Source organism: Lycorma delicatula, chromosome 1 (assembly GCF_047948215.1).
Source record: "Lycorma delicatula isolate Av1 chromosome 1, ASM4794821v1, whole genome shotgun sequence".
Lineage (NCBI taxonomy): Eukaryota > Metazoa > Arthropoda > Insecta > Hemiptera > Fulgoridae > Lycorma > Lycorma delicatula.
The window spans coordinates 273,460,744-273,483,614 of NC_134455.1; the positions used below are offsets into that span (position 1 = coordinate 273,460,744).

Genomic DNA, 22,871 nt, shown 5'->3' on the forward strand with positions numbered 1-22,871 from the left:
CTCAGATTTCATATGGAAGTGTTCAAAGAGTGATGAAGTGGTTACACTTTCATGCATATCATGTTCATGGTGTTCAGGAATTGAAAGAGCTGTATAAAGAAAAGTACATAGTGTACATGGTTTTGATTATTTGTTGACAACCATGAAATTGCAGAGCTTGACCATGTTTTAACAGTCAAAACCCTAAAATTTGGTCTACTGAAAATCCACATGCGTTTGAAAACCCCCTTAGACTCAGAAAATGGGAGTGTGGTAATCCATATCATGTCATCAAATAGTGAGCCCCATTTTCTTTGAAACTACAGTGAACAATGTGTACCAAGACATCATTGTACAGTTGATTGCACTTTTTGAAGATGATGAATGTGATTGTTGGTTCCAGCAGGACAGTGCCACATTTCACGCACATCTAATGAAACTCTCAATTTCTTCCGTGAGTTTTTTGGTGAGCGTATCATCTCTAAAGGATTATGGCCCCCCACGTTCACCCTATTTGACATCCCCAGATTTCTCCCTGTGGGGTTATCATAAAGAAAAGTTCTGTACTCAAAACAGGTCACACTCACTGGAGGAACTAAAGATCATAACAGAGATTAACATCAGTATACATGCGCTGTACAAAGTGGCCTCAAACATGGTAAAAAGAGTTTGTACATGCATTACTGAATAGGTCAGCCGTTTTGAGCATGTTTTGTGAAAATAAATAAATCTTTAAGTATTATTATTACTTATGTCTCATGACTAATTTAATATTATATAATTTTTTATATTACTTTGGTATGCACAACTTTTGGATCTGTCTGTAGAATATCCAATTTGTTGTAGCAGTTTGTTTAACTGTTTTTTATTTAGATGTTTTGTCACATTTACATTTTTTTTTTAATTTCTGCACGCATTAAAAAGTTTACAGATCTTTTTTTGAGTGATGTATTTGCTTTCCCAGTACACAAATTTAGTAACAGTTTTAAATTTTATTATTTGTTCCCTGGAATCATATTTATCTATATTTTATCTGTATTTTAGATTAAAATATTTGTAATAATAATTATTACTGTTATTCAATGATTATAGTTATGTATACTTTTCTTTTCAAACACAATTGTTAAACCTAGTATTCTGTTAATGTATCAGTAAGTGATCATTTGAACTAGTTTGTGTTGTATATAATTATCATTGCATCCATTTTCTTTTGTGATTTTTGTAAAATATTATTTATCTCATTTTTCAATCCTTTTATTTTTTCTTCATACAGGTACTGTTTTAATTTTTTTCATCCAAAGGCAGTTAGATTATGAACATAATAACTTACTTGATGTTGCTTTTTGTTGTACATCTGTTTCTATTTTTCCATTGTTAATTGTTATTTGCATATAAAAAATTAATTAAAAAATATATATATATATGTATATATTTTGTAATCAAAAAAAAAAAAACAAGCAAAAAATAAAAACCAAAATATAACAAATACTACCAATAATTTCTGCTTGCTTTTATAAAATAAAAACTACAAAATAAAACATTATGTGATCAGTGTTAAAATGTAAAAAAAAGAATAGCTTATAATAATATAGTTTGCATAATTAAACTCCACTGATCTGACACTACACTTCTTATAAAGTGTTCCATTCCCTTATAAAATAAGATGATAAGATGACGTTTTATCTCTAGACTGATGAGAAAATTTGTTTGTAAATAAGGTTCTTAAACCATAATAAAGTTTTTTTACAAAATTTAGGTACATAAAATATTTGATATTCTTAAGGTAAAAAAATCTCACAAATTTTTTCACCTCTTAAGTATGTGAAATCTTTCCTTAATATTTATCCTTTATGTTTATCTTTAGAGGTATTTGTCATATTAGAATTGAGATAGAGTCTTGTTAGACAGTTTTGTTAGAAATTTGGAGAATATCTTCAGTCAGTGTGTGAACCAGGTGAGATTGTCTTGAAGTCAGTACAAATATTGATGAGCAAAATCGAACGGTTGATACCGTAGGCATCCCAGAGTTTTGGAAGATAATGTTTTAAAACTAATAAAAAGCAGTGATTGGACATTTTGCAGCTGGAATTGATGGTATCCCCCCACTTTACTCTGATAGTATCAGTTCTAGTGTGGTGGCTTTATAACTTCATCATAAAATTTGACCTTTTTCCAGAATGTTGGAAAGTTACATTAGTGTCACTTGTTCCAAAAAATAGTGACTTACATGGCATTAAGAATTACAGGCTTGTTTCACTGTTAAATTCACTTGCAAAGATTTTTGAAAAAATAATTATGACTATTTGTATAACTCTTTGTGTAATATAAATTAATCAGTGTCAGAGTGAGTTTATGGCTAAAATAACTACAGTCATGAATTTGAACGGGTTGATGTCTTTTGTAGCCCCTTAGATTGAAAACAGAGGGCAAGTTGAAGTGTATTTCAATTTTAAGAAAGCCTTTGATGATAAAATTACTACATGATATATTACTGAGAAAACTTTATGGTTATGGTATATTAAATATGATGTTGCAATGGATCCAGTCTTATCTTTTCAGGAGATCTTTTCACATAATGTGGCTGGTAAGGTTTCTAAATTGTATAAGGCTACCTCGGAAGTCCCTCAAGGTTCAAATCTTCACCTGCTGTTATTTATGTTGTTCATTAATGATATGGAGGATGACATTTTGTTGTTTGCAGATGATATGAAAGTCTGTAGAAGTGTAAACAATTATACAGAATTTTTAGAGTTGCAGGACATAAGACGTATTTATAGCAGTTGAAATTGAAATTGAACCGGACAGTTTGAAATTGCATGCCTTTAAATCTTTACAAAACTTCGGTCATAAGACATTATTGATTAATTATGAATATGTATATATGTCATTTGTCATGAAAATTTAATTGAAAATCTGGGAGTAATGTTTGATTATAAATTGGTTTTTTAATTATCTTGATAGAATTACATCCACTGCCAGAATAAATCTTGGTCGCTTTTGTTGGTCTTTTGCCATTTTCATTATATTGGTGTTATATCAGAGTATGGTTCTTAGACATTTAGAGCACTGCTCTGTAACATGGAATTACAGAAGAAATGACACATCCTGACAGGTAGAGGCTGTGCAAAAAAAGATTATTCTACTATTTGAGGCATCATTGTGGTCTTGGTGAGCATTTTCCCTCAGACAAAATGAATGTAAACATTGGAGAAGAGACGTAAATTGCAAGACTTGTTGTTTTTCCATAAAGCTTTCAATGGTTCTATTAAAATAGATGTTTCCAATGTTGGTCTTAGAGTATCGTATGTCAGACCCAGACATCACATGTTATTTAACTATTTGTAGTCTAGCAACCTGGCTCCTTTGATTCAATGCATTAATGTAACAAATGAATTATATTTATGACAATAATGATATTGATTTATTTCAAAATGTCTACATACATAAAAGGAAAATTATATCATGAATGACTTAGTGAATTTGATTTGATTTTGATGTAGCAAAATGTTCATCTTCACAATTCTATTTTAATACAGTTAATGTTGCACACAGATTTTATGCAAGTTTATGTCAGGTTTTCTTTTTTGTCTTCAAGTAATTTTCCTTTTTTTTAATCCCTTCTCGTATTAATAAGTGCCTGATAGTTAAGTACATATTTTGAGGTTTTATTACTGTTTATATACTTCTTTAAATTTAGAATAGGCCATACTGCTTTCCAGTTTAGAGTAGATAAACTCTTCTGAGAGTAGGCAACCTCCTCATAAGAGGTTAGGATGGCTATAAGGAGAGATGTGAAGGCCATCTCGTTAAACATTATTATCATTATGTAATAACCGAAATTCTCATGTTGTACATTTTCATTTTTTTAAAGATGTTAAGCATTTCTCTTGTTATTCAAAATGTAAATGGTGTAAGTTATTCAAACCGGGATGTCTTCCATTTTGATTGGTTTTGACTTGTGCTAATTTTTTTTGTTAAAAAATGTTTATTGTGCTCTATGGTGTGTTTTTTTACTAATCTATTAATATGTATTTAGCAGTATTATATTATTTTCTTTTTTATTGTTTAGGGAATGTTTGAATCCTACTTAAAAAGCTTTTTTGTGAGAACAAGTGACCCCACCCATATTAAACTACTTAAACTAGAGATTCTGACTAATTTGGCAACTGAAACAAGCATTTCATTTATTCTACGTGAATTCCAAACATACATCTCAAGCACTGATAAGGAGTTTGTTGCTGCTGCTATCCAAGCTATTGGCAGGTGAGTATAATTTTAATAAGTTTGAAATGAGTTTTATACAATATATGTACTTGCATCTATTAATAAACTCAATAGTGAAAAATCTGCTAGGGACTAATAGAAAAAAATCCAAATATAGAGTACTGTATACTCCTTTTTAATATGTCTACCTGATCAGAAATTTTGTCAAATTTAAGAAATCCTTGATAGTCATTAGTCACTTCTTACTAAAGTCAGCATGGCAACTGCAAGCTAAAACAGTGAATTTAACTAGATTGATTCCCTATCAAAAGGTTGCCTACAATTCAGTGATTTTCCAGTAGCCTGAATTTCTATAAAATCTTAACATCGCAAAATCTCTGAAATATTTCACTTTTAAGAAATAATTACTCCTTATGTACTATTACCCATCATAAAGTCAGAAAGACTATAAATTAGCATTAGATACATAACCTGTATAATACAGATCTAGCAAAAACAAACAGGATGATTTTAAAGTTATGAATCAATTTTGAGTTATAGAATCTACACATAATTTTAAAGGAAAAAACCTTTTTTTGCTTACTTTGTTGTGTTAAAGATTAACCCAACAAGAAAAAGCATGTAACTGCTTCCCCATTTCAAATACATTCAAAGAATTTTCTTCAAACCACCTCTACTGTCCCTAAAATTTTATCTTATTTAATTTTTATTTTTTTATTTTATTTATACCTTCTCACTATGACTTGGTATATACTATATTGACTTGGTATTTTTCATTTTACTTTGCTAAAATTTTCTATTAAAAGAAATCATTGTTATCTTATTTTCATTATCTTGCATTTATAGGTGTGCATCAAATATTAAAGAAGTTACTGACAGCTGTCTTAGTGGACTTGTTTCAATGCTATCAAACAGAGATGGTAAGTTGGTTCTATTTTTTATTTTTGTATGTAATAATTTTTAAGAAGCCAATTTATTATTTGTCGTATCCAAATTCAACATAAAAAATTATTAGAATTTGAAACATTTTTAATAGACTTTCTTTGGACCTCTACTTGAAATTAACAATTATTTTTATTTTCTTCAATAGTAGAATTTCAAGTTTGTAACTTTTACATTTCCAGATTATTTCCATGCTCTCCCATGAAGACACAGTCCACTATTTTCTCTCTCCCATCTACTAGCTAACTCTACCCACATTTTCCTACCCCTTAATTAATATATACATTAAGCTTAGTTCTGTTATACTACAACATATTATAAATACTGCATACATTGCTTAACAAAATTTTTTCATATTAATTTTTTGCAGAGGCAGTAGTTGCGGAAAGTGTTGTTGTTATAAAGAAACTACTACAGTCCCAACCATTTAGGCACAAGGATATTATTAGTCATATGGCAAGATTATTTGATTCTATTACTGTGCCTCAGGCTCGAGCTTCTATATTATGGCTTATTGGTGAATATTCTAAATTAGTACCCACGATTGCACCTGATGTGCTTCGAAAAGTTGCCAAAACATTTACTAGTGAAGTGAGTATATGTGTCTTTTATTAATTAAATTGATATATTTTTGTTTATAAATATAAAATTTGGGTTTGGGCTTATATTCAGTCATGCACTACAGCCTCATATACAAGTCGTCATATTTTTTATCTGTTTTTCAAATATCATCTCTGTTGTAGGATTTGTTTATTAGTTGAAATCATGCTGACCTACTACAAGATTTAAGACCAACAGGGTTTGAAAAATAATTTACATTTTTATCAGCCAGTTAACTTCAGGTTCCGTTTTTATTCATTTTAACCCTTTCATTGTTTATTATTTTTTGGCCTTTTCTCATGCAGATTACATTATTAGCCAAAACAACTTTCAGTTTCCTGACTATTTATTTTTTTTTTAATGTACTTATAAAGGTTATCAATATATCCCTGTATCTATTTCTCTAAAAACCGAGATAAAAATGGTTAGAAAAAACTGAGCAAAAACATTTCTCTATACTTTTACTAGAAAAATAAAGCAAAAATAACTTGTAAAACAAAAATTAGAAAATTGTGATAAAATGATATATTTATCTTAAAAATAAAAATTTTAAGAAAGTATGTTACTTCTGTATTAAAATTTCATCAAGTAAAACAGAAAAATATATTTGTTAGCTCAGTGTATTTCTTCAGTACCTGATAAGCTGCTGACTGTTGAACAATTGTCATCATTTCCCAAATCTATCACCAATATCTTCACACAAACTGTGTTATTACTTCCAATGTAACCTTTGACTTGAGCCCATATCAATTGTATCAGGTTAAAATTGCAGTGGTATGAAGGGAGACGCAACATAACATAATTTTTTATTCATCTACTTTATAATCAATATATTTTTATTTAACTGATTTTAAAATTTTATAAGTTCACTTTTAACATATCTTCAATGTACATGATTTTCTTTGATTTTAACCATTCAGCAATTTACAATTTTCAGATCGAAGCATTTGGAATTTTTTCAGTTTACAGGCAATGGTATGGCACATTATCCATTACTATGATGGATCCTTCAGCAAAAATTTCGACAATTTTCTTAAACCACTGCATAAAATTGTCACCATTCATTTCATCGTGATATTCTTGGGAAGATTCAAACACCCATAAACCACCATTCAAAAACTCATTTTCACTTCCTACATACATTACTACTATTAATCGTTTACCTTTTACATCCGGGGTTTTCACCCTAGTTGACAAACCTTTCTTAAAAGCATCTTTCACGCTCTTTATTTCTTTATCCACCCATATTTTGTCCTGTACATGTCCGCATTAACCCAAGTTTCATCTAGGTAATAAACTGTCGTATACTCTACATGAAATCAATTAATTTCTCTTAAACATTTACTCTGTCATAAAGTAATACATTTGTATTCAATCAATAAAGAATTATTTTTTCTGGACATGAAATGAAAATTTATTGATTTTAAATTACAATATAATGTACTTCTAGAAAAATTTGGCAGTTCAGAATCTGTATTCACGGCATACTTTTGCCCCTAAAAAGATAACATCAAGCAAATTTGTGAAAAACTAAAGAATTTCAAATTCTTTAGGGCAAATGATAACCCTAAAAAGCAAGCATACTTGCTTTTTAGGGTTATCATTTTTACCATCAATTTGTGTTTCTTTATTGTATAAAAAATTGTTCTTCCGCTAACCACTGTTGCATTACTTGCTTTCTGAGCAGTGTCTCTGACCGCAGTTTCAAGGTTATCTTGTTTTAAGGTTATATAAGGGCTATCTTTTAAATAAGGTCCAATTGGCTGTAGCTATGTAAATTTTGTGCGACTGTCGAAACATATATGCATCCCAGCTCTCAGTATGCCTTGCATAAATGAAGATGCAATTTGCAGTCGTAGTGCCACTGTGTGCAGTTGATATTGTGAAGTTGAAATGTTTCAAATACCAATTGTGAATTACAGTTTGTAATTTGATTTTTGACCCCAAGGAATGTGTCAGCAGCGAACATTTACCAGATACTTGAGGTTAACAGGGCTAATTCAGTGAGTGACAACAAAGTGCATTAATGGGTAAAACTGTTGACAATGACCATGATGAAACGTGATTGGGCCGACCTTATATACTGACAGATGATCTGGTGCACAAAGTTGATGCAAAAATTTGTGAAGACTGATGATTCATGATTTCCAGTTTGTCATTGATATTCCCACAAGTTTCAAAGTCATGCTATATGAAATTATTTCTGAAATTTTTCAGTTCAAAAACTGTGTTCGCGATGATTCCCAGGCTGCTTTCTGAAGATGATAAAAAGAGGAGAATGGCTAGTGCTTTAACATTTTTTACCCAGTACAGTGAGGTAGAAGATGAACTTTTGGACCACATTGTCACAGGGGAGAAGACATGGGATTCTCACATCACTCCAGCAACAAAGCAGCAGTCAATGGAATGGCGATATACAACATCTTCAATCAAAGTGCGAGAAATTCTTAACTTTTTCTCAAATATGCGAGAATTTTTTTGTTTTTCTCAAATTTTCCAGAAATTCTTTACTTTTTCCCAAAATTGCGAGAAATACTTTACTTTTTCTCAAATTTGGGAGAAAATCATTACTATTTCTCAAATTTGCGAGAAATCTTTACTTTTTTGCAAACGCGTGAGAAATTGTTTAATTTACTCAAAATTGTGAGAAATTATTTACTTTATCCCAAAATAGCGAAAAATTCTTTACTTTTCCACAAATTTGCGAGTATTTTTTCTCAAATTTGCGAGAAATTCTTTACTTTTTCTCAAAATTTGCGATAAATTCTTTACTTTTCCCAAAATTGCGATAAATTCTTTTAGTTTTTCACATATTTTAGAGAAATTCTTTAGGTTTTTCACAAACTTGCGAGAAATTCTAACTTTTTCTCAAATTTGCGAGAAATTCTTTACTTTTTTGCAAACGCGTGAGAAATTGTTTAGTTTACTCAAAATTGTGAGAAATTCTTTACTTTATCCCAAAATAGCGAGAAATTCTTTACTTTTTCTCTAATTTGGGAGAAATTCTTTTGTTTTTCACAAATTTGCGAGTATTTTTTCCCAAATTTGCGAGTAATTCTAAAGTTATTCTCAATTTTGCGAGAAATTCTCCACTTTTTCTCAAATTTGCGAGAAATTCTTTAGTTTTTCACAAATTTACGAGAAATTCTCTACTTTTTCTCAAATTTGGGAAAAATTCTTTGCTTTTTTGGAAATTTGCGAGAAATTCTATAGTTTTTCTCAAATTTGCGAGAAATTTAAACTTGACATATTTTAACTTAAATTTTCAACTTAAAATAGAAATAACTAAACAGATCTCAGAGAATAAATTTGTTACATTACAAATGATGTTATCATTATTAAACATCAAAAAAATAATTCTAATTTCATAAGCAATCACAAGTGGCAGCATGTGTTAGTGACTTAACAGTGATATTTTGTTAACTAAAAACTATATCTCAACAAAGGTAAAAAAAGATTAGCATCCAAGAATTAAAGTCAAATTAAATGCTGAAGAGAGATATCACCAAATCACTTGATTTATAGAATTTCTCGCAAATTTGAGAAAAAATACTGACAAATTGGAGAAAAAGTAAAGAATTTCTCGCTAATTTGAGAAAAACTAAACATTTCTCGCAAATTTGAGAAAAACTAAAGAATTTCTCGCAAATTTGAGAAAAAGTAGAAAATTTCTCGCAAATTTGAAAAAAAGTAAAGACTTTCTCGCAAATTTGTGAAAAACTATAGAATTTCTGGCAAATTTGAGAAAAATACTCACAAATTGGAGAAAAAGTAAAGAATTTCTCGCAATTTTGAGAAAAAGTAAAGAATTTCTCTCAAATTTGGGAAAAAGTAAAGAATTTCTTGCAAATTTTTAAAAAACTAAAGAATTTCTCGCAAATTTGGGAAAAAGTAAAGAATTTCGCGCAAATTTCAGAAAAACTAAGGAATTTCTCGCAAATTTGTGAAAAACTATAGAATTTCTCTCAAATTTGAGAAAAAATACTTAGAAATACTAGAAAAAATATTTAGTGAAGTGCAGTTGGCAGCACTGTGCTCCACATAACCACTACCTGTATAACCACTGTTCTTGAATTTTTGATATCTGGTTTGATTTTCCTGTTATTGTTATTTGAGTGCAACATGTTCAAGTGTTAGTAGTGATTTTTGTAATGTGTTTTTTTTTGATGATTGAACTTTTGTCTAAATGTCATAGCCATAAACCCAGCTTTACCTGTTATGATCCTTTGCATGAATGTTTCATCAACACAGGCTTTTTCAAGAAGTTGCTGATAAACGTCCACTTGATGTTCTTTCTGCTGTTCGGTCATCAGCAGAGTTTACTCATGGCTCTAAAAATATTAATTCTGTTCGCTGTGCTTTTGTGGTAGGCAGCAGAACATACATGTTTGGCTCCACAGCATCTCCATTATATTCATTGCGGAATTTGTTTGCTATTAATAAGGCCTTAAGTGTAATTAGCCCAACATTTTGACATGTACTTGTTTGCTCGGATTCCTTCAGTGCCTTACAGGCAATTAGTGACGTGTACAATCAACACCCTATTGTTGAGATTCAGTGTGTTATTTCACAAAGTCTGTGTTATTTTCACAGAGTTAATACAGCAGTAAGCTTCTGCTGGATCCCCAGCCATATATGAATTTGAGGCAATGAGCATGCAGATAGTGCAGCAAAAGTGGCTTGTTTTCAAACTACTTTTAACGATTGCATTGCTTCTAATGATCTTATCTGTTTCCTGAAGAGGGTAGTTCACAATGAGTGGCAAAGATGAATGGGATGCTACCATGAACAATAAGCTTCACCCAATTAATAACACTATCACCATGGAACTCCTCATGCAGAAATAACCATCAGGAGGAGGTTATTATTTGACATTTATGAATAGGGTATACTAGGCTAACTCCTGAATATCTGATGATGCAAATGAATGCACCCCTTTGTGTTTACTGCAACTGCCAACTAACAGTGCACCATATCCATATGGATTGAATGTGTTATGTGGTATTGCATCACAAGTTTAACCTAGGGGCTATAACTAGTTTAACTATTCTAGGGGATAATGAAATGTTATATTTTACGATTTCTTAGGGCCATTTTTCTACATTCAAGTATTTGAATTACTGTAGTGAGTTTCAGCAATTCATGCCAATTGCCATAAAACAGATGGTATTTTATTACTGTAACATTCCATATTCCATCTATAATATTCCATATTTTAGCATATCTGCCATGATACAGTCTTCTCCTGGTGCTTTGTTATTTTTTAGTATTTTTATGATGAATTGCATTTCTTCTTCTGTGTGTGGGTGGTTCTGATTCCCCATTGGAGTTCTTGTTTGTTTTGAATCTAAGTCATTTCTTGGGTTTGTCACACTTGATTGGTGTCTGGAAAGTCCACTAGTATTGGTAGTTTTCCTTGTTGTTGAGTTCAAGTTTTCCATCTTTTTTACTAAAGCATAAGCTTACTGGCTGGTATCCTCATAGTTCTTTGAAGGTCAGGTAGTGATCTGAATCCATGTTGAGTCCTTTTTATTTTGATTCTTAGAATTTCCTTTCAATTTCTAGTTATCGTTACATAGTAAATTTGAAATTCTCCCATTTTAATATATCGAGTTGTAGCAAAGTTTGTTCCTTGTTTGATGACCGAACAGCAGAAACAACATCAAGTGGACGTTTATCAGCAACTTCTTGAAAAAGCCTGTGTTGATGAAACATTCATGCAAAAGATCATAACAGGTAAGGCTGGGTTTATGGCTATGACATTTAGACAAAAGTTCATTCATAAAAAAAAAAACACATTACAAAAATCACTACTAACACTTGAACATGTTGCACTCAAATAACAATAACAGGAAAATCAAACCAGATATCAACAATTCAAGAACAGTGGTTATACAGGTAGTGGTTACGTGGAGCACAGTGCTGCCAACTGCACTTCACTAAATATTTCTGTTGGTGCATAATTAAAAATGTTCAGTTATTTTCTGAGCAGATCTCATATGTTTTTCTAAACATGTAAGTACAGCAAACTTTAATTTACCATTACTCAAAACATATGTTGTATAGAATAAGGACAAACATGTCTTGTAATGATTAAGTTTCTACAGTAAATACAGTAAAAGAAGTTAGATGAAAAAAAATTTTGTTGCTTAACATAAAAGGGATGTAAAAATTAAGATGCAAACTTCACTATAGAAATTTTTTTATTGTATATTTATTGTCCTTATTACTTTAATCTTCTCAATTTATATTTGAATGGCTTAAAAAAAATCCCATTTTCTGCTGTTGTTATCTTTGTATAAGCCACACTGATATTATTAAACCTCCAAAATGAAGTCTGATTAAATTCTTATATCGATGTTCAAGTTTTTTCCCGTTGGTCATTTGTTTATTGCATACTTTTTGTTATAACAATTTAATTATGTGGATGATTATTTTACATCATAAGTTATAAATGTTTTTTTCATAACATTTTTATATTTTTGTATTATTTTCTTATATAATGTTTATTTTCCTTTTCTTATATTTTAATTTTTTGAATTTATAAAATTAGTTTAAAATGTTGTGTTTTAAAAATAGACATATTTTTTTACTTGTTCGTATAGAAGTATTCAAATTAATAACTGCTTATATTTCTTGTTATGTTTTATGATAATTTTTGTTCACACAGGAAGTCATTGTAAAACTGCAAGCATTAAATGTTGCTGTAAAACTGTGTTTAACTAATCCACAACAGACACAGATATTGTGTCAATACATCTTCAGTTTAGCCCGTTACGATCAAAATTATGATATACGTGATCGATCCCGTTTTCTTCGACAGTTTATTTTTCCATCCAATGGGGAAACAAAATTATCTAGACATGCTGCTGATATCTTTCTTGCGACTAAGCCTGCACCTCTGTTGCAGTCAAAGTTTAAAGGTATGTAAAATTAGAAATAAATAAACAGAATATTGGCAATGATTATGTATGCTTCAGTTGTGTATTCTAAATCATATAAATATAGTTGATGATCCAGCTCTAGTCAAAGTCAGTGCTAATTCATAAGTCAATATTGATATATCAATATAAAACATACATAATACAAAAAACTAGTTTCTGAAAATACTGAAACTCCCACAAGGTGAGGGTGGACAAACATCACTTCGGCATTCCCAAAATGTTCTGCCCATATTAAAGTTTTTTTAGTTGTACAGTTTTCTAACCACATGTTAGAAAACTTCCAAGTATATGCAGGCAGCTTAACCCAAAGATTGTCGAGCAGAAAAAGTTGCAAGAATAGTTTAGGTGGGTCTGTTGGACCCAAGAAATAAAACAAAATATATCAATATAAAATGTGTTTAATTACAAAAAAATCATTAGTATCTAGTGAGATGCAAGATTTCATAAGATAATATTATTTGAAATGTCTGAGTGAGATGGAAGAACCTACTCCTTCCCTTATTTTAACGTTCAACCTTCCTACACACTGAATAAAATTAAAGTAGGATATCTGTAGATTAAAGTATGACCATTCGTCATCCCTAACCCAAGGTGATGTTTCTAGAGTCAAAAGTATGGCTATACCACAACTAATTGCCCAAACACCGCAATATGTGTTAATGTGCAAAAGAACTCACTCTATGAATCATGAGACCTTGCCGTTGGTGAGGGAGCTTGAGTGCTCAGTGATACAGAGTAGCTGGACCGAAGGTGCAACCATATCAGAGAGGTATCTGTTGAGAGCCAGACTAAGGAATGATTTCTGAAAGAAGGCAGCAGCTCTTTCAGTAGTTGTTAAGAGCGTAGGTCAGGACGACTAAACAGGCATATCAACATTACTCAGTCCTCTTGAGTACTGCGCTGCTGAAAGCAGTGGAAAACTACGGCTGCATTTTTTGAAGAAAATGTAGCTCTCTGCATTTTCATATAGCGATGATGGAGGCTCCTTCCTTGGTAAAATATTCTGGAGGTAAACTAGTCCCCCGTTCAGATCTCCGGGTGGGGACTACTAAGGAAGGGGTCACCAGAAAATTACAAAATTACACTCTATGAGTCGGAGCATGGAATGTTAGAAGTACAAAAAAGGTTGGTAGGTTAGAAAATTTAAAGAGGAAAATGGATAGGATAAATGTAGATGTAGTAGGAATTAGCGAGGTTTGGTGGAAAGAGGAAAACGACTTTTGTTCAGGTGATTTTAGAATAATTAACTCTGCTTCAAATAATGGGGAGGCAGAACAAAAATATAGGGAAGAGAGTAGAGTATTTCAAAATGCATAGCGATAGAATCATTGTATTAAGAGTAAAGTCAAAACCTAAACCGACAACGATTGTTAACGTGTATATGCCTACAAGCACCCATGATGACGATGAGGTAGTGTGTGTATATGAAGAAATTGACGATGTTATTAAACGCATAAAAGGAGATGAAAATTTAATAATAGTTGGAGATTGGAATGCAAGCATTGGAAAAGGCAAAGAAGGAAATATAGTGGGTGAATACGGGCTGGGCAAAAGGAATGAAAGAGGGAACCAACTTATAGAGTTTTGCACAAATCACAATTTAGTAATTGCCAACACCCAGTTTAAGAATAAAAATAGAAGAATATACACATGGAAAAAGCCAGGCGATACTGCAAGGTATCAGATAGATTATATCATGGTTAAGCAAAGATTTAGAAATCAACTCGTTGACTGCAAAACTTACCCTGGAGCAGACATTGATAGCGACCATAATTTAGTGATAATGAAATTTAGATTAGGGTTTAAAAACCTGAAGAAAAGGTGTCAGATAAATCGGTAGAATTTAGAGAAGCGTCATGAAGAGGAGGTAAAGGAGATTTTTGAGGAGGACATCACAAGAGGTCAGAGTAAAAAAGATAAAGTAGAAAATGTAGAAGAAGAATGGGAGAATGTTAAAAAGGAAATTCTTAAATCAGCAGAAGCGAACTTAGGGGGAACAAAGAGAACTGGTAGAAAACCTTGGGTTTCAGACAATATATTTCAACTGATGGATGAACGTAGAAAATATAAGATATTTATGAAAAAGGGGAAGTTCCGACAGACTTCAAAAAGAGTGTTATAGTCATGTTATCAAAGAAAGCAGGAGCAGATAAATATGAATACAGAACAATTAGTTTAACTAGTCATGCATCAAAAATCTTAACTAGAATTCTGTACAAAAGAATTGAGAGGAGAGTGGAAGAAGTGTTAGGAAAAGACCAATTTGGTTTCAGAAAAAGTACAGGGACAATTAGGCCTCAGATTAATAGTAGAAGGAAGATTAAAGAAAAACAAACCAATATACTTGGCATTGACCTAGAAAAGGCATTCGATAACGTAGACTGGAATAAAATATTCAGCATTTAAAAAAAATTAGGGTTCAAATACAGAGATAGAAGAACGATTGCTAACATTTACAGGAACCAAACAGCAACAGGAAGAACATAAGAAAGAAGCTGTAATAAGAAAGGGAGTCCGACAAGGATGTTCCCTATCTCCGTTACTTTTTAATCTTTACATAGAACTAGCAGTTAATGATGTTAAAGAACAATTTAGATTCGGAGTAACAGTACACGGTGAAAAGATAAAGATGCTACGATTTGCTGATGATATAGTAATTCTAGCCGAGAGTAAAAAGGATTTAGAAGAAACAATGAACAGCATAGATGAAGTCCTACGCAAGAACTATCGCATGAAAATAAACAAGAACAAAACAAAAGTAATGAAATGTAGTAGAAATAACAAAGATGGACCACTGAATGCGAAAATAGGAAGAGAAAAGATTACGGAGGTAGAAGAATTTTGTTATTTGAAAAGTATAATTACTAATGATGGACGAAGCAGGAGTGACATAAAATGCCAAATAGCACAGGCAAAACGAGCTTTCAGTCAGAAATATAATTTGTTTACATCAAAAATTAATTTAAATGTAAGGAAAAGATTTTTGAAAGTATATGTTTGGAGCGTCGCTTTATATGGAAATGAAACTTGGATGATTGGAGTACCTGAGAAGAAAAGATTAGAAGCTTTTGAAATGTGGTGCTGTAGGAGAATGTTAAAAATCAGGTGGGTGGATAAAGTGACAAATGAAGAGCTGTTGTGGCAAATCGATGAAGACAGAAACATTTGGATAAATATAGCTAAAAGAAGAAACAGACTTATAGGCCACATATTAAGGCATCCTGGAATAGTTGCTTTAATATTAGAGGGTCAGGTAGAAGGAAAAAATTGTGTAGGCAGGCAACATTTGGAATATGTAAAACAAATTGTTAGGGATGTGGGATGTAGGGGGTATACCGAAATGAAATGACTAGCACTAGATAGGGAATCTTGGAGAGCTGCATCAAACCAGTCAAATGACTGAAGACAAAAAAAAGTACAAAAGAAGGTCATAAGGATACTGACTGTCAGGAGGGAAAAAATGTAATAACTGTGGAGGATCACATTCAGCTTGAGAGATTGCCCAATTTTTAAAGAAGAAAAAGCAATTCTCAAAATTTGTAACAAGCAGAAACTGTCGTTTCTAGCTGCATAAAAAGAATACAAAAAGACACTGAACTCCCAGAACCTACTTAAATCAGATGTCTCTTTTGCTGCCGCTACTTCAAGCCAAGTCCCTGCAAATGCAGGTAATAAACATCATGGAATCTGAAGTGAATTAAAACAGCTTGTTCAGATTTTGTCCGATCAAGTTGCCTTCCTCATGGCAACTATTTCAGAGCTAAGTAAGAATACGAGCAAGAAAGAAGGTATTATTAGTGGAAAGACTGACAGTGATTTACTGAAAACCACTTTAATCACAACACTACCAAATAAAAGCCCTGCTGCACAACCTATGCAGCAAACTACCAAGCAATTAAACACTTGATATGGACCTCTGGCTTACCAGGCCTCCAAATCCCCACCACCATCTTGAGGTCTCTTCAAGGATATGGTAGAGATAAAGTACCTGAAGAAGCCAAGCACTTAGTAACAATTATAAACACAAGAAAGAAAAATCGAATAATATTCTACAAATAACCTGCGCACAGTGTTATTTGCAAAAAAAACCAGAATCGTCAATAAATAAATTATATGTATCTGTAATTCTACATCTGTACATATATCTTTAGTTACTTCCATGTATGAACATTATCCAGTGGAATATTTGAATTTCAGGATTGATGTTAAGGTATTGATACATGCACAAGAACCTTTAGTAATGTGCTTCTAGGAAACACGCCTTCTACAACAAGTTGCAGTAACTCTCAGAGGCTATTTCTGTGAGAGATACAACTGTCTGCTAGGTAGTAGAGAAATTTGTGGAGTTGCTAGGTTCATGGAGAACGAGGTTTCAGCTACAAGGATACCACTAGTACCCACATCCTCACAGTCACCACAGAGATCTCTGTCCTATTCAAATTACACATCTGCAAGTTATACCTTTCACCGAACTTCCTTTCAACTCCAAGTTTGATGCACATGATATCCAAAATCTCCTCATCCAAATACCATTCAATACTATCACATCATTAATAGCAGGAGACTTTAATGCCCACCATATTTCATGTGGCTCAGCAATCTTTTCCCCTTGAGAAAATATCATAGACAGAGTGAGACAGGACTTGGACCTCTGTCTGCTGAATGACAGATCATGAATGTTTATGTCATCATTGACTGGTACTTTGTTAAACATTGACCTTTCCTTATGCTCACCAATTTTACTTCCTCATATTAATTGATCTGTTTGTGACTACTTGCACGGCAGCGACCTTAAACCAATTATCATTGCCTTTGGTGCCAACCATATTTTAAACAAAAAACTACAGAGATGGATTGTTGAAAGAGCAAATTAGAATAGTTACCATAAACTCTTCCCATCATAATATGATGATAGTACTGGCACCCTACATCAATTTTCCTTTTGTACCTCTCTGGTACTCAAGAATGATAGTAGATTTATTCCACAAACATCAGGAAATCCAAGGCATCCCTCCATTCTCTGATGAAATGATGATTGCCAAAACATGATTAAGAAGGCACTGTGTAAATTTAACTGTAGACCTAGAGTGGAATGTCATCGTCTACTCATGGAAGCTAGGAGAAAGTCATGGAGGAATTACGTAGTCACCATCTCACACACTACTCCCTTTGTGGATCTCACAAACAGTCTATCTTTGATTTAATTCATGAAAAATAACCCCTTATGTCATCTTCTGCAGTTACAACTTACCTAGCTGATTGTTTTCATTTGGTGTTCCTAACTTCACATATACTAATGAATTTCAGAGATATAAGATACAAATGGAAAAAATACTGTTAAAAATTGGTGATTCAATCAGCGAATTAAATACTTACTTTACATTTCAATAAGTTGTCACATGCATTAAGAAACTTCATGACACCTCCCCTAGACCTGGTAACATCTGTCTCAGTATGCTTTCAAACCTTCCCAATTCGACCCTCATCACCTTTCTTTTCTGTTTAGCCTCCAGAACTACTGTAAGGTATTACTTCGGAGGATGAATGTATGAATGTAAATGAAGTGTAGTCTTGTACAGACTCAGGTTGAACATTCCTTAGATGTGTGGTAATTGAAACCCAACTACCAAAGAACACCGATATCCATGATCTACTATTCAAATTTGTAAAAAAAGTAACTGCCTCTACTAGGATTTGAATCTTAGAACTCTTGACTTCAAAATCAGCTGATTTGCAATGACAAGTTTACCACTAGACCAACCCGGTGAGTTGACCCAACTCTGCAATCAACTACTGCATATATATAATGGTTTGTTCTCTATGCAAGTCTTCCCACCCATCTGGTCGGAAGCAATTGTTGCACCAATTCAAAAACCTGGTAGAGATGCTCTTCAGACAACCAACCTATTTCCTTGACGAACGTTTTGTGCAAAGTGATGGAAAGAATTGTGAACCAAAGGCTTACCTGATTCTTAGAGACGCACACTGTGATATCTCCAGAACAATGTGGTTTCTGCCAAGGACAATCTTCTGTTGATCATCTGATATCACTGGAAACAGCTATCCAAAATTCCTTTCTGTTCTGCCATTTTCTTTGACATCAGGAGGGCATACACCACAGCCTGGCGACAAGGCATTAAAAAAAAAACCCTTAAAGAATGGGTAGTCGTGGGTAATATGCTTGCGTTTATTCAGGGTTTCCTAACTGATCGTTGATTCCATGTTCATGTTGGAGATTCTGTATTGAGTAGCATCACCTTAGATAATGCCTTAAGGAATGATCTGGGTATTAACGCAAAAGCATTTTTCACCAAAAAAAAAAAAAAACATTGTAGTTATTTTTATTTATTATTGTAATAAAATCTGCTTAATATTATTGGGTGGAAAAAAAATGTTTACTCAGTTATTTCAAAAAGCTGATGTTACAAATCTTAATCTAATATTGTTGTTATTGTAATATTATGAATTTGATTACATAGTTATTGGTGTTTACTAACTTGTACTTTGGAACTTTATAGAATTCATCAGTAACAGCTTAAATCTCTCTCCAAATTTAATACCATAATGTATATTACAGTAGTATCATAAATAAAAACATCTCATATTGGATTCTTTAGTTGATAGACATTTTGGGATAATTAAATGCTGTCTTTGATTTCATATCTGGGTTATTTCATAAATATTTAGCCATTCACTAATTATCAACCTAAATGTATATATTTGTAAAAATTAACTTCTGTATACTATAAAATCTGTTTATAAAGATAACACAGTTTTGATGACTTACTTATTTTAATGAAATGTTTTGTTTATTTCTCCATATGACTATGAGAATCTTAAAATTTCATTTTTATATTTTCTCTTCATAGCAAGTACTCCACAATAAGCTTTAAACTTCTTTTTCCAATTTATTTATGATGTTTTTCATTTGATTTAATGAAAGTGAAAACAAAGATGTGGGTTTTATTGTTAGAATAAATTAATACATTTTTCGAGTGAACACATATTGGGTTTCAGTTCAGTAAGGAATATATATTAGGACTGCTCCAAGTCATCCTGAAATCTCTGCATTGATTCATTTTTATGATGCTTGGTTAAACATGATCAGGTGGGTTTTATTTTGAACTTCATTCTCTGAATTGACAATGCTGAATAACTTGATGAACTGATGATCATGATGTTGATAGAAATTTGCAATCAATTTCAACATCAGATTGTCAGAGCCTTCCGATATTCAGGATTGATAATAAATTTTCTTCATCTTCATAACTGGAGTGTCTGTTGTTTGTTTCCAAACAAAAGCATTTTGTTTTTCTTAATAAAACATTCTTTACAGTGTTGCAAACTATGCCTTGTTAACTTAGATGCAACATTACATAAGAACAAAGACTATCAAAATCATTATTATCCAGAAATGTAAAACAAAATAAGTTAATTCAGTATGTAATATTTGCTTTAAGAATATGCAGTTGTATAAACTACAAAAAAATAGAAACAATGCTATATATATAAAATTTTATAATTTTTTTAAACTATTTCAAAATTCACTTCCAGTTGGCTGTTGGAAATAACTTGGTTGCCATATAAAACAGTGCATATAAGGTTGATATCATCAGACTGTAACCTCTTTGTACAACCACACTATCTCATTTGGTTCAGAACTGATAAAGTAGTAGTTGAGAAATCATATAATAGTCGCTATATCCCTCTGTGTAACTGTAATCCAGATTAATGTTGTTTCCTCCAGTATTCTAATAGTACAAATATAAGTACTCTAATAGGAGTACTTATATTTATGATATAAGTAATTTTTTATTACCAATGGATAGACAAGCACTATCAAGATCCATTAAAGATTATAAGTATAATGTTTATAGTATTAATATTATGAATGATAGCATTACAGAGTAATCTCAAAATTTTGTAGAGAAATGTACAGATGTGCTTGGCAAGAAGAGAAGACCAACATTCAGTCTTGTTATAATGTTTTGGGATTTCCAGGGAATTTTTCTCACAGATTTCATTAGCCTTGGGATTACAATAACGTCAGAAGTTATTGTAAATTGCTAAGAAATTTTAACTTGTAAAAAACATAGTAGAGGTTTGCCAAAGGATGTTAATTCTCTGTTTTGCAGTAAGTAATTCCATCTAAGTCATAGAAAGGCTGTATTCTACTAGTACAAATGAAATTTTTTTGATTACCCTCTATAGTCCAGACTTGGACTTGAGTGATGATTACCAGCTAGAACTTCATCTTTACCAAAATGAGATGTGGGACTTTTGAACCTAATGAGAAACTAGGGATTAGGTAAACTGGGTGAATACCCTGGTAGTGAAGTTCTTCACCAAGAATATTTAGAAACTGGTATATTGTAAATGAGCATAAATGTATAATATAAAGTTTTGTGGATTTGCAAATAACATATCCGTGTTTGTAAATATAACTGAAATGTTACCAAACCTTTTATAAGCAGTTAAATTATCGCAACATGTACTACACTGACATTATGCAGTACATGTATTTATATATTGTAATAAATTTAAGTACAAAGATTACCTTTATTGTACATTGATTAACAGAATCAGTGCACAATAAAAAAAGAATCTTTCTTAAGTCAAAGTCATTTGGACATATAAATTTTCATTTTGATTGATTTACACTTTAAGTACGATTGTAAAAAAAATTATAATGTAACATTTAATCATTTCTTTTTTTTTAAGAAATTGTGTATTAAAAAATTAAATTACAGCCTTAGTAATAATTGGGAATGAACTTAGAAAACAAAGAAAATTTCAAGAAATATATTAAATATTTTTAATTATCGAATACAATTTCTATTATGTTCAGCCAAACATTTTGACCATAGTAATCTGGTAGTTTAATTTCCTTGTTCTTTGTGTCATACATTTAACCAGCAACAGTAGTTCCATTTTACTCTTCCATTTACTACTATCATAATTAATGACACTGGCCTTATAACAAACTTAATTCATAATATCTCTTGTAAACATTCAAACCTATTCACTGTTTTGAATTCTTTTTTTTTTCAATATTTTGACTACTTACAAAGCTAGAACTTGAATAATTGGATGGTCTTGAAAATGTAACCCTTTCAGTCATACCCTCACAAAATTCTCTTAAACAGCACTGTTAATTTATACATTATTGGAAATAAAGTGTATTACATGTAAAGAAATATTATTTTAGTAACTCCTAAAGGATTAAATAAGATAGGAAATGAAAGGGAATGATTAGACATACCCTCTCTGACGTACTCGCTACTAATTCTCCAATTATTTAGATAGCTAAAAAACTGAAATTTGGTATAGTCAGTCCCAAGGAGGTATCTCCTTAGGAGTAAGGAAAGTTATTTTGAATATTAATAATTATCACTGAGAAGGGATATTTTCCTCAGTTACTCCTGAAGGTAAAAATTGTTTTATTTCAATCTATGGGAAACATAGGATATGTTTGAAATTAAGCAAATCTTCAACATTCTACGAGCCAGTTCTCAGATTTTCTCTTTGAACCATCTGTAAAAGGACAAAGCTGCAATGCAACTTTGGTGTTTGCAATTTTTTTATATTTTGTGATCCAATTTTGATAAAACTAGATGAGATCTAAAAGTAATTCCAACATCTATAAAAGTTTTTGCTTCTCTTTCTGCTGTACTTAAATAGCTTTTTGTCAACTGTATCAAAAAGGAACAAATTCTTATTGTCATTCGCTAATTTATTAATTTTATCTTTGAAGGACATCCACATTATTAAGGGCTTATTGAATTTTTAAACAATTTGTAAGAGAATGGAGACTAGAAAGACTGGTTTTGTATTTTCTATTCTGATGTATTATATTCTGATAAATGTATATAAATATTAAAAAGCATTATGTAAAGGACAAAAGCTTAACATCAAATACTCATTCATACATGCATTCACAGAACAAATTTTAAAGTAACTTGACTTTATTAATTGCATATTGTTTGCAGACACAGAATGTTTTCTTTAAAGAGCAAAGAAATAGAAAAGAGAAAGATTTGAAATTCACTATTTGTCCACTTGAAGAACTGGTAGTACAACTAGTATTTAAATAAATAGTAAAGATAAAGTGCAAATATAACATTGTTGTACACAGTATTAATTCTCAATATATTAAAGTTGCTAAAAGAGTAGGATTAGCAC

At 31.5% G+C, this 22,871-nt stretch overlaps 1 protein-coding gene across 2 annotated transcripts in view; it reads left to right on the forward strand.

Annotated features, from left to right (window-relative positions):
• Positions 1 to 22,871, forward strand: part of rb (adaptor related protein complex 3 subunit ruby) — a 179,014-nt gene that overhangs the window by 81,377 nt on the left and 74,766 nt on the right. For both annotated transcript variants that reach the window (XR_012758107.1, XM_075377954.1), the window contains exons 10-13: positions 4,049 to 4,242; positions 5,050 to 5,123; positions 5,516 to 5,736; positions 12,416 to 12,668. Coding sequence is in view for 1 of the 2 variants with exons in the window: in XM_075377954.1 (XP_075234069.1) it covers positions 4,049 to 4,242; positions 5,050 to 5,123; positions 5,516 to 5,736; positions 12,416 to 12,668 (742 nt within the window). In the remaining variant the exon portion in view is untranslated. The remainder of the gene's footprint in view (positions 1 to 4,048; positions 4,243 to 5,049; positions 5,124 to 5,515; positions 5,737 to 12,415; positions 12,669 to 22,871) is intronic.